This window comes from Elephantulus edwardii, unplaced genomic scaffold (genome assembly GCF_000299155.1).
Source record: "Elephantulus edwardii isolate Elephantulus edwardi_28Jun2011 unplaced genomic scaffold, EleEdw1.0 scaffold00001, whole genome shotgun sequence".
NCBI classification, from domain to species: Eukaryota; Metazoa; Chordata; class Mammalia; order Macroscelidea; family Macroscelididae; genus Elephantulus; species Elephantulus edwardii.
The window spans coordinates 7,102,852-7,114,932 of record NW_006399751.1 but is presented as its reverse complement, the minus strand read 5'-3'; the positions used below and the strand labels follow the sequence as shown (position 1 = coordinate 7,114,932).

At 50.6% G+C, this 12,081-nt stretch overlaps 1 protein-coding gene across 2 annotated transcripts in view; it reads right to left on the bottom strand.

The window, feature by feature from the left end:
- The window catches only part of CMTM4 (CKLF-like MARVEL transmembrane domain containing 4), a 41,791-nt gene that overhangs the window by 8,710 nt on the left and 21,000 nt on the right, over positions 1-12,081 (bottom strand). For both annotated transcript variants that reach the window (XM_006878715.1, XM_006878716.1), the window contains exon 2: positions 1,257-1,433. In XM_006878715.1, the coding sequence (XP_006878777.1) occupies positions 1,257-1,433 (177 nt within the window). The remainder of the gene's footprint in view (positions 1-1,256; positions 1,434-12,081) is intronic.

Sequence of the window (12,081 nt, the reverse complement as noted above, 5' to 3'; positions counted from 1 at the left end):
GGTGCGGTTGGCGCAGGATAGAGCAGGGTTTAGGGCTGTTGTGCATAGGGTCGCTATGAGTCGGAAACGACTCGACGGCACATAACAACAACACAACAACAACAACAACAGTCAAAGCCAAAACATAAAACTGAGTTTTCAACTGGCATCAGGTCTGCTAGTTCAGCATCTCTCTTTTTATTGGTTTTTCCTCCTCAAAACAGCCAGAAGCGATTGGGGCAACACAGAGTGGTTCTGCCAGGGAGAAGGTCCCCTCTTAACACCCGAGGCACCAGGAGGGAGAGGCCCTGTCAAGCAAGTCAAGGGGATCACGCTCTTCCCAGGGATCCCCCAGCACAGGGGACCCCTCTCCAGGGGCCTGGAGGGGCCCAGCACCAGTGAAAGACAGAGCTATGTGTGGCTGTCCCCGTGGCCCCATCCTTACTGCAGGAACACAGAAGAGCAGAGCAGCTGGCTGCATGGCACATGCCCCCTGGATCTGCTGAGATCTCGTGTGTGCTGCTTTGCAAGGAAACACTTAGGAAGGCAAGTTACAGAATTTTCCTTCCTATGACAAGGAAAGGACAGGAAGTGCAGTCAGGGAAGGGCCTGGGGTGGGCAGCCCTGAGTGTCCCACACCGATCAGAGGGCAGAGAGGTGAAGGGCCCACAACCGAAGAGGAAATGCTTCCACTCCGCTGTGATGAAGCCAGCTCATTCCCCAAGCCCTCAGTTGTTCTGAGGGTATAAGAGGGTATAAGGGGGCTGTTCTACGCAGGCTTTGCTAGTCTTCAGAATCCACGCTCTTGTAAAGAGCTGTGTGTCCAAATACATCAATTCCATCTTTTCCCTCTCTCGTATTCTGCACGTATCAACATTATGAGTCTTTTTGGATGATCACAAAATTGAAATGACATGGAAAGGTAGGGAGGAAAAATGCTAGAATTCTGTTCGGGAGCTCTAGAGCCCTAGGGACAGCTTAGCTCAGAGTCCACACATCTGTGGTTCAAATCCACCAGCTGATCCTAGGAGAAAGACGTGCAGTCTCCTGGTGCAATTTAATGCCTCAGAACCTCCGAGTTTTTGAGAATTCTGTTACAGTGTGTCTAGCGCCAGTTACAATTCAATCTTATTTTGTAGATTTCTTCAGTCTCGTAAAGAAATTGTTTCACCGTGTGCCGTGACGGGTTCTGAAGCAGCAAGCTGACCTGTGAGCGAACCAGACCCGCAGAGGCTTGTGTTTGCCTTCTGGGGCAGAGGGTGGGGGCTCGCACTCACCGTCAGGTTCCAGTTGATCTGCGGGATCCTCATGTGAAGGTTGAGACTGAACAGAATCAGCAAGACTCCGGTCACCACAAACGCGCTGCAGCTCACGAACTCGAAAAAGTAGAGGCCTTCGCACGGGGCGCACTCCATGATGGTCTCTATGCAGATGAATGCCATCAAGGCCAAAATCTAGGGAGGAGATGGAAGCACACATGAACGTGGGTGTCCAGTGCACGTCTCAGGGCACGGGAGCAAGGATGGTATATGTCTGAGGGTATAGGTCAGAAACATGGGTGCCGAGGTCATGTCTGAGGGCACGGGAGCATGCACACGGGTACTGAGTATGTGTCTGAGGGCACAATACATGGATATGGGTGCTGAGGACCCATGTGAGGGCACGGGAGCACGCACACGGGTACTGAGTACATGTCTGAGGGCATGGGACATGGACTGGGTGCTAAGGACCCATGTGAAGACACAATGCACACTCACGGGTACTGAGTACATGTCTTGAGTACTCAGGACAGGGACGTGGTGCTGCAGACCTGTTTGAGAACACAGGAGTCTCACATGTGTGAGTAAAGCCAGCAGTCACAATGTTACAGGGGTAGCGTCCTCCTCAGTCCAAGGTCAGAAACAGGCCCAGAGTGGAACCTCAGGTGAGAACCTCACACAAGAACAGGTGAGCGGCCAGCAGGGAGAGGCCCCCTTCCTAATGCAAACAGTACGTCCTGCCCCAGCACAGCAGACCCCACCCGCGGGCACCAAGTTCACTGTCTGACGAGGCAGCAGGCAGGAATGGCACCCTGGTTTGGATCTTCGCTGTTGCCAGTTAGGGGGGGCACTGCAGATTCAGATTTCTGACTTATAGCCTCGGCCACAACGATGCCAAACATTAACCAAAAAGCTCCCCGCTGAGGGCCTGATTCCACCTCTGCCATGCCATAGGGCCCCTCAGGAGAAGTGTGCTGGTGGCATCATGGGTAAACTGTCAGGCTGCTACGTGATGCTATGAGCAAGGTCAGCACTTCGAACCCACCAGCTGCTTCACAGGAGAAACATGAGCTGTTTCTTCCCATAAAGATTGGAAGCCTCAGGTATGAGACGGGGGCTGCTGCGAGTCACACACTGAACTCCCAGGGAACTGCTGGGTGTTAAAGGGAACTTTCAGTTAGCAGTCAATCGCTTAACTGCTGTGCCACCTGTGCTCAAGCCAAACCTCCAGAGGGCAGAATCCTAACTGTGGCCATTTTATTCCCAGCAATGAAAACTGCCTCTGCAGTGCAGCTGCTCATTCAAGCTGAGGTCGGTGGAGTTAGCCGAGCTCCCATGGCTTTAAAAGGCTGATACAGATACCTCCCCATAACTCCTAACAGCAAATCCCCAAACCTGTTATGCTGAGTCACTTCTGACACAGAATAACCTACAGGGCTGGGCAGAGCAGCCCCGTGGAGTTCCCAAGGCTGTGATGTTTACAGCAGCAGGTGGCCACACCATTCTGCTTTGAACCGATATTTTTTTTTCTTATATTGGTTTGCAAACAAAATGATACATTGTGTTTCATTCATATCCATTGTTTCATTCACATCCACTATGTTTCATTTATATCCATTGTGTATACATTGTGTTTCATTCATACACATTGTGTTTCACACATTCCTTCATTCATGCTGTTTCATATGATCATTCCCATACACTGCATTTTATAAAACAAATCACCATTGATCTATGCCCACTTTCACCCCATTTTTTTTCAAGCCCCTACTGGATCTTTCCTAATACTTCACCCCATCCCTCTACTCACCCACTCAATCCTATGATTTCTGACCATCCGCCTCAGCTCCCCTTGCCCTCCCCTTTCTCCCTTTGGACTTTTATATACATCTTACTAGTTATCCTTCTATTTTTTTTTTAATTTCTTCTTCTTTTTGTGTACCCCCAACTCAGATCCAACTGGTACAGGAGGAGATTGTCCCGCCTTCTCCAGCAGAGCATCTGGTGGATTTGAACCATGCACCTTTGGGATTGCAGTGCAGCTATCCTTCTATTTTTACAATAAGGCTCTTAATGCAGTATTTGTCCTTGAGCCTGAGTTAATTCACTAAACATAATGCTCTCTGACTTCTCCTATGTTATATAGTATTTTTCTAAATCGTTTCTTCTGAGTGCTGCATAATATTCCATCATGTGAATGTACCACAATTTCTCTATCAGTTCATTTGCTGATGGAAATTTGGGCTGTTTCCATTTTCTTGATATTGTGAATAACATTGTTAAGAAAGTTGGTGTTCAAATCTCTGTCCCAATTCTACTTTCCTCAGGTATATTCCAGCAGTGGAATAGCTGGGTCATATGGAATTTCTTTTTGAGGACACACCAAACTATCTTCCAGAATGGTTATTCCATTTTACAATCCCACCAACAGTGTATGACAGATCTAATCTCTCCACATCCTCTCCACATCTTCATCTATTACTTGCTGTCCTGTTAAACTTTGCCACTGCTACTAGGGAGAGATGGTATATCTCATTGTGGTTTTGATTTGCATCTCTGATTGCGTGTGATTTTGAGCATTCCTTCATGTGTCTGCTGGCCATCAGAAGGTCTTTTTGTCATTTGCCCATTTTACAGTTGGATTTCCAGTCTTTTTCTTGTAGAGGTCCTGTAGTAGTAGTCTGTAAACTTTTATTATGAGACCCTGGTCTGAGAGAGCATTTCCAAATTTTCCCCCCAGTCAGTCAGTTTCCTTTTCATCTTGTTGGTAAAGGTTTTTGATGCATACAGGGACTTAAATCGTGTGTGTGTGTGTGTGTGTGTACTGTCAAATTGTATCTGACTGGTACAGGAGGAGATTGCCCCTCCTTCTCCAGCAGAGCATCTGGTGGATTTGAACCTCTCACCTCTAGGATTGCAGGAGAGCTTCTTGCCACTAGGCCACCAGAGCTCCCTCGAGGACTTAATCTTAAGAAGGTCCCATTCATCGATGTGATCCAACTACTGACCTCTGAAATACTGAGTGCTTAACCATGGTGCCACCAAGGCTCGTTCTCCCTATTCTCTCTCACGCTGTGTCAGAAACAACTCCTAGCTGACCTTTCATTGGGTTTTTAAAGCCCCTCAATCACACAGGAAATTGCTCATCTCTCTCCTGTGGAACAGGTGGTGGATTCAAACTGCCGACCTTTAGTTTAGAAATGCAGTTCCTAACCCTCTAAGCCATTAGAGCTCCCCTTATTATGAGTCCCTGAAAACAGTGATTCATGAATTAAACTAATTCATTTGCAAGCTACGCTTTTTAAAACAATATTAGCAGACTTATGCATAAGATTTGTAAAAATCTACCAATAATGGAATCGTTTTCTTTTCAAAGGACCAAAATGATATTCTAGCAATACGTTCCAAAAGATTTGAGAGGACGGTCAAAGAGGTGTTAATGGAAATCACCTTGTCAGCCTTCAAGGTTGGTGTCAGGAAAAGGGGCCCAAAGCCAATGGTCTTGGAGGGGCGGAGCAGGGGTGCAGCCAGCCTTCGCTCCCCCTCCCCCGCCCCCTGCATGCCCCCTGTAAGTCATGCCGGTGCCACACTTCAATGCCTCCCCTGCAGGTCACGCAGACACAAGCAGGTGCGTCCATGGTCATGGTCACGGACTTGCCCGAGAGCCAGCAACTACAGCATCTCCAGGGGGCCTGTGAGTGATGCAGACTCTCCCTCCCTTCCTAGATCGAGACAGTCACAATCTGCTTTTCGTGAAGATCCACGTGTGGGACCCTGCAAAGCACTGGCTGTTCCCAGGCCCTTTCTGCCTACGGACAGTCCCATCAGCCCCGCTACCACGTTGTCACGTCAGTCCTCCCCGTGGTGCCATCTCCTGCACGCGTCGTCGGCGCGTTCCTCCCTCACTGCTTTGTTCCACCCTCTCCAGAGGAAGCATGCCATCTGTGGCTGCGTCTACCCTTCCTGAGATTTACACCATGTACAGCCTCTGAGGGCAGGGCCAGCCCACGGCTCTCTGCCCCAAGTCACCCAGCACATGGATTTGCTCATAGTGGCAAGTGGGGGGTTCACTGAGCCTTTAAACAGCTCGTGTCTACAGTTCCTGAAAGAAGCCCTCAGGGTAGGATGCATGAGCGTGCAGCTCTTAACCCAAAGGCTGGCAGTTCGAACCCCGCACGGTGGTGATGGAACCCAAAGCCTTAGTGATCTGCTGCCACAGAGGTCACAGCCGAGGAAACCCTGCAGGGCACATGCAGTCTGCCCCACGGGGCCATTGGGAGCTGGCACGGGCTCATCGGCCCTCATTACAGTACAATTCCTGACGTGCTGTCAGTATCTTCACATCAAAGTGGGGACGGTTCTGCCTTCTCCACAGTCAACACTCCTACGCAGCACATTCCCCCAAGAGCTCCTCGGAGAAAGCACTTTCTCTTCACATTTCTAGTGTTAAGTCAGCAGAGACACTGACATTCACAAGCTGTATGCTGAGCCTCTCCTCCTGGCTCTCCTTGGGATTCTCTACAGAAGGAGCCAGAGACCATCTCAACTACCCACCCAACCAGCTATCAATTCACAAAAGACTCACTTCTTACAAGAGAAACTCCCAAACTTCCCATTTCCGCCCCCCTTCATCCCTGAAATCAGATCTAGTAATCTTGAGCAAGAAATAACACACTGTATTGATGAGTTACAAATGTTTCTGGTATGCTAACTTCAGCCCTATTTGCATGAGAGGGCAACATCTACATTCTAAAGGTTAAAATAAAGACCATTTCAAGACTACACAAATTGAACAGGCAATATGTGAATACAGCGGAGGAGAAAACAAACAAATCCTGCTCCTCAGCACATACTCTAAGAGACGTCTCTCGGATGGTGTGTTGGGAACGGACGTCAAGGGCAGCCAGAAGCCGTGGCAGCAGAGGAGGCCTCAGCGACCGTGCAGGTTGGACAGACGGCGGCAGGTACCAGCGTGGTGCGAGCACTGAAGGTGAGGAATCACTGCTCACCTTCCAGCGGGTGTAGACCACACAGGAGACAGCCTGCCTTTCTCTCACGGAGCAGCTAGAAGGTCTGAACCTCATGCCTTTGGTCTGGCAGCGTAATTCCTGACCAACTAGCCCACAGGCGCAGTCTGGGAAAGGCCTGGCTCAGAAAGGCTGTTCTGGTTTCTACCTCGTTCTCTCGCTCAGCCCCAATCACTATTTTATTTTATTAATTTTAATGAACGTTTACAGAGATTTTGGATTTCCAGTCATTCATTGTGGCACTTTTCTCCCTACTCGCCCCTACCCCCCCAGTTCGCTCTTCTCTTTGAAAAAGAAAAGAAAAATTCCTTCATTGCTATACAGTCTCTACCCTCCCCCCATCACACTCCACTATGCAACCTTCATTCTGGAATCTTGTCATAACCATAATACCCAATCATATATCGCTTTTAAATTGTTCTCTCCTTCATCTGTTTCAATGTAGTATACATATTTTATCCAATTTTTCTCAGTCTCACCCCAACCCTGATGTCAGTCCCGTTCTACAACAGCCCCATTCACTTTTAGGAAAACCAGCTGTCATTTCATGAGGACACAGAAGCAGTCCTTTGGAGAGGTCCAAATGGTAAAAAATGAAAGTCTGCGGCCAACAAGCCTATCAGAGAGGCATCTTAGAAGCAGGTTCTCTGTTGCTGTGTGCCGCTGAGTCAGAACCCCTCAGAGCTGGTCCTCCGGCGGGTTTTCAGAAACTTTAAAGGCCCATCTTTCTCCCACGGAGCAACTGGTGGATTTGAACCACACGCCTTAGGGTTGGTAGCACAATTTCTTATCATTAGGCCACCAGAGCTCCCTCCTAACCCATAGCTTACTCTCCGCTGGGTCTCTGAGTTTCTCGAGCCCCAGGCAAGCCGTCAGATGGCAGGGACCACCTTGATACAGACTTGGAGCCAGACCACTGAGCAAAGCTCAAAGCTCAGACTCTCTGCCATCAAGCTGGTTCTAACTGTGGCAACCCGCAGTTTCCAAGGTCGTAAATCGAAACCTGAGGAGACAGTCCACCTCTGTCCTGGAGCTGCAAGGAGATTCAAGGAGATTTGAGTCTTCAGATCGGCAGCTCGGCTTCTTGTGGACGAGGCCACCAGAATGCCCACTTGCCAAAAACACCCTCAGATTCCTCGCCTTCAGAACTATAATCAATGGCTGTTGTTTTAAGCCACTAAACTCTGCAGTAATCAATAACTAATACATAATGAAGAAACAATAATTCCTGATGCTACAAAAACAGACAACAGTAAGCCGTCGTGGAGCCAGAGCCACACGCCAGGACAGAGCAGAGCTGGCCCGTGGGGACACTAGGCTGTAACCGTCACACGGACAGGCTGCCATGAGACCAGGTGGACACCCTCAGGGCTCTTACAGGGTCGTGCAAGGAGCCCGTGGAGAGGGGGTCCCGGGGCAGCCCCTCTTGTGTTGATGCACAGCTGGCCTGTACCCCTGCAGCCGCTCATCCACCAGCAGACAGCGGGTCTGACAGCCCCCCACAACAGTCCACAGGTGGAGCGCTGACCCACGTCCACACACAGCTGTCCCCAGGTCCCGAAGTGTCTTCAGGACCAGAGCACTGATCGACTGCAGCACACGCAAAGGAGAGGTTATCATTAAGACCGAGAAAAATGCTTGAAAAATGAGCCGTGGCTTGTGCTTCGCCACGAAGACCCGACAGACAAGCAGATGAAACTCTGCTTCTGCTGGAGACCCCAGGATGTGAGGAACTGGGGGCCAGCGGGGGGCATGGCAGTGCCTCCCACCATGGAGACCACCTCTGTCCTCACCACCAGGGCCACCGACCACCTACAGCAGAGAAGCCTCCCTAATCACTGGGATCTGAGAGTGTGGCCTTATATGGTAAAAGGGCTTTAGATGAGATTAAGGGTTTATCCCAGATTGTGCAGGTGGGTCCAATAATGTTATCTGTCTCTCCTCCTCTCCCTCCTTTACTTCCTTTCCTACCTCTCCCTCCCTCCCTCCCTCCCTTTCTCTCTCTCTCTCTCTCACACACACACACACACACCAGCAGCATCTGTACTTGACCAACTCCACCTGAGACTGCCCCGTGTGTGTCAGAGGAGATCTGTGCTCTAAAGGACTTTCAATGACTGACTGACTTTTAGAGCGAGCTCTGGTGGTGTAGCTGAATGGAGTTGTGCCCTAACACAAAGGCAGTGCCTCTCTGGCGGTTCACACCTACCAGCTGCTCTGTGAGAAGAAGACGGGCAATGTCCTCCTGTGAGATTTACAGTCTTCAAAAACCCACTGAAGGTCAGCTGCACGTAGACTGCTCAGCTTGTCTCCTGAGGCTCGCACAGTCGTGTGGACTTGAACCTGCCAAGCACGCCAGGGCCTCCTGGGTCATCACTGAGCTCCTTACCACAGGGGGCGGGATGCCACACGACTGGCTCTGACGATGGGAGGAGGAGCCACGGGCAAGGGATGCAGGTGGCCTCTAGGAACTGGAAAAACCAAGACAAAGGATCTTCATCCTGAAACCTCCTGAGAATACAGTCCTTCCAACACCGCGAGTTTAGACTTCTGACCTCCAATCCCGCAAGACAGTATGTTCACGTCGCCTGAGCTAAATCTGTGGAACTATCCCAGCAACAACAGGAAACTAATGTCACCTTACAGGAGTGACAAGGAATCCTGGGACCCACCACCAGCTCTCCGAGTCCAAGGGGCTTTACACTGCTTAAGAGGCCCTGCTGGTGCCGTAGCTAAACTCCCAGCTGCGAACTGACAGGCTGCGGGTTCTAAATCCACCAGCTGCTCCGCGGAAGAAGGAGATGGCACTCTGCTTCCATTAAGAGTTACTGTCCTGGAAAACCTCTGGGCGCAGCTGTTCCTCTGCCCAACAGCTCTGTGAGCTGTGACCCGTTTGACAATGGGTTTGGTTTACTTCTTTATTACATTTATTTAAAATGCCGAATGACCTCAGAGTGGAGTTGTGCAGCTACTCAGAGCACAGCCAGTCTCCTGAGTCACCGTGGCTGGCAGCTGGCATCAGTCATGCGCCGATGGAACCAGGCTCTGTGCTGGGCACAGTCCACGCACATCTCTAACCCCCATACCCCTCAGAGAGCAGGGAGCATCACCATCATATGTTGGGGGGGGCATCTTCCTGCCCTCGGTGTCCAACACCAGGCATCACCAGGTCTCCACCTCTCCACACACAACTGTGTGCCTTCTCGAGGGGTACCCAGGGCGGTCTGTGCCAGAGGGGCTTCTGAACCACGTGGCTACCTCTTTCCAAAGGGCTCTAACTGCAGGGACATTTTAATTTTTCCAAGAACAATAGTCTATGTGCTGTTCCCTCTCGAAGGACACCATCCCCTGAGGGAGGTAAATTTAAAATGTTACCTTCCTGTCTCCTGAGACAATGAGGCAAGGAGCAGATATTTATTTTTTTGGGGGGTTCTGAAACAAAGGAGCTAATGGCAGGTGAATTATTTAACCTGTAATCAATGCTTCTGCGAGGTCTCTAGTTACAGGTCCTAGTTACATGTCCATGCAGTGGCTTTGAGAATTACAAAGAATGAGATGCACACTCAGTCCATGAGAGGCACAAGGCTTCACCAAAAAGGTGGGCTGTTCAAATGCACCCAGCAGCTCCAGGGGAGACTGGTTCTGGCCCTCAGTAAGCCTGGAGGACAAGGCAGGACGGCCCCACAGGGTCCCAAAGCTGGGATCTTTTTCCAGCAGAAAAGGCCGCATGATCTGCTTCCATAAAGTCTACAGCCTTGGGAGCCCGGTGGGGCAGTTCCCCCCCCCCGCCCCCGTCACTGGGGGTCGTTATGAGCAGGATGGACTCTAGAACCCACAGAAGTAACAATCTGTTCAGAAGGAAGGGCAGAGGTAGCCCTGGGGAGCGAGGCCTCCCAGCCTGGTGCGCAGAGCTCACTGGTCAGCAGCGGAGAGCTCGGCCAAGGAGTCAAGGGGCCAAGGCAAGTGAGCTCTTGCCGGCAGGAAGAAAGTCCACCAAGAAGAGGCCGCCAAGGACTGCGGGCACAGGGAGAGAAAGGAGTGGGCCATGCTGGGCGGAGGGCAGCATGCAGGCCGAGAGCCCAGCCTCAGGACCTGTCAAGCTGGCTTGGCCTGCGCGTGACCTGTGTCCCCAAGGCCTCGGACAACAGGGCCCTGACGAGTTTTTCAGGCTCGGCGCCACTGTTGCAAAGAATTCTGCCAGTTTGGAATCCTAAAGCTAAAAACAAGTGAAGAACTGACTTTAGGACGCTGTATTTCAGCTTGTTTTTCTGGCCAGCCTACCCTTCTTAACACATCATCTCCCAGAGGCCCCCTGGCCACCAGCTGGCCACCGGCTATCACAGACGCAAACGAAGATGGTCTGATTTTTGAGTAGCCAAGAAATTAAGTGCAAACTGTTTTTCTGTTTTAAAAAGAAGTTGGGGGCAGGGGAGAATCTAGAAAGCCATATTGTGTGGTTTGATGATATAATGGCACATGATTTCAGAAAACCGCACACCGGTCAGCATCTTTCTTGCCAGAAGAATGCCCGCAGAATTTCACTGCAAACACCGCCCTGCCCGCAAAGCTCCATTTTCAGACCGTTTAAATTAGTAATGGAGTAAAAACAACTCGCACGAGAGGACGCCGGAAGAACGCACATCTGAAGGTGTTTAACTCTGCTGCTGCCGGGATGAGGGGGTTCGCTCCCCTTTCCTTCCTCCTGCTCCTGGTCCCATGAAGTCCCAGGAAACGGTGTCGCGTGCCCCGCACCACTCCAAAGCAAGGCTGCCATGGTGGCTGTGCACGGTCCAGGCAACTCCGATGCAAAGGCAGGCCTTGCCATCTTAACTCATACCCAGCTTCTGGCTGGAGGGACCTCTACACCTAACACTCAGGTCGGACAAACCGCCTCCCGGGAAGAGTGGGCCCCCGATCCCTCCCAGAGTGAGAACCCAGGAGGCCGAGAGCCTGCGTGACCAGATGGAGGGCCGCCTGCAGCAGACGGCTAGGCCATCCACCCTGCATCACAGAGCCACATGAGGGAAATAAGGGGTCCCCAGGCCAGTTTCCACGGGAGGCGGGCAGCAAGCTCAGGGTTTCCGTACAAAAGGAAGGTGGGGAAGCGGGTGGGGGGAGGAGGTATTTTTACAAGGTGAAGACCTCACTCCTTAGGGGTTATCATTCACTCCTTTGGCCAGGAGTCTTGGGTGGTGCAGTTAGTGTACCTGGCTGCTAGCCATAAGGTTGGAGGTTTGAGTCCACCCTCAGGTTTCTCAGAAGGAAAGCTGGAGGCTCATTACTTCTGAAACTCATCGAATGAGAACGCTGTGGTCACAATGGTGTGACAGGCATCTGACCACCAGCCGGTACTGCTGCAGTTAGCTCCACCTGGCACCGATTCACCCTAAGTCAGGCCTGCCAAGGGCAACCAACAGTAACAACAGCCACCAAGTAAAAAAGGATCTGGTTAATCACAATGTATCAGTATTGGTTCCTTTGTAACAAAGGAGTCCTAGGAACACAGTATGTTAATAGCAAGAGAGAAAGTAAGGAGGAGATACATGAACTTTGTACTTCATGCCCAATTAATTGTTCCATAAATGTAAAACAGCTCTGAAAAGGTCTATCTTTTAAAAATTATCTGTTACAACAGCTCTCAAAGAATGAATAAATGCTTCGGTATCAATGGAACATGTAAACATGCACAAGATCTGCGCACTCAAAACAACAAAATGCTGGTAAAAGAAATCAGTCTACCGCTGTTGAGTGGACTCCAACTCATGGTGGCCCTCCACTGGGTTTCTGACACTGTAAATCTTTATGGGAGCTCATCT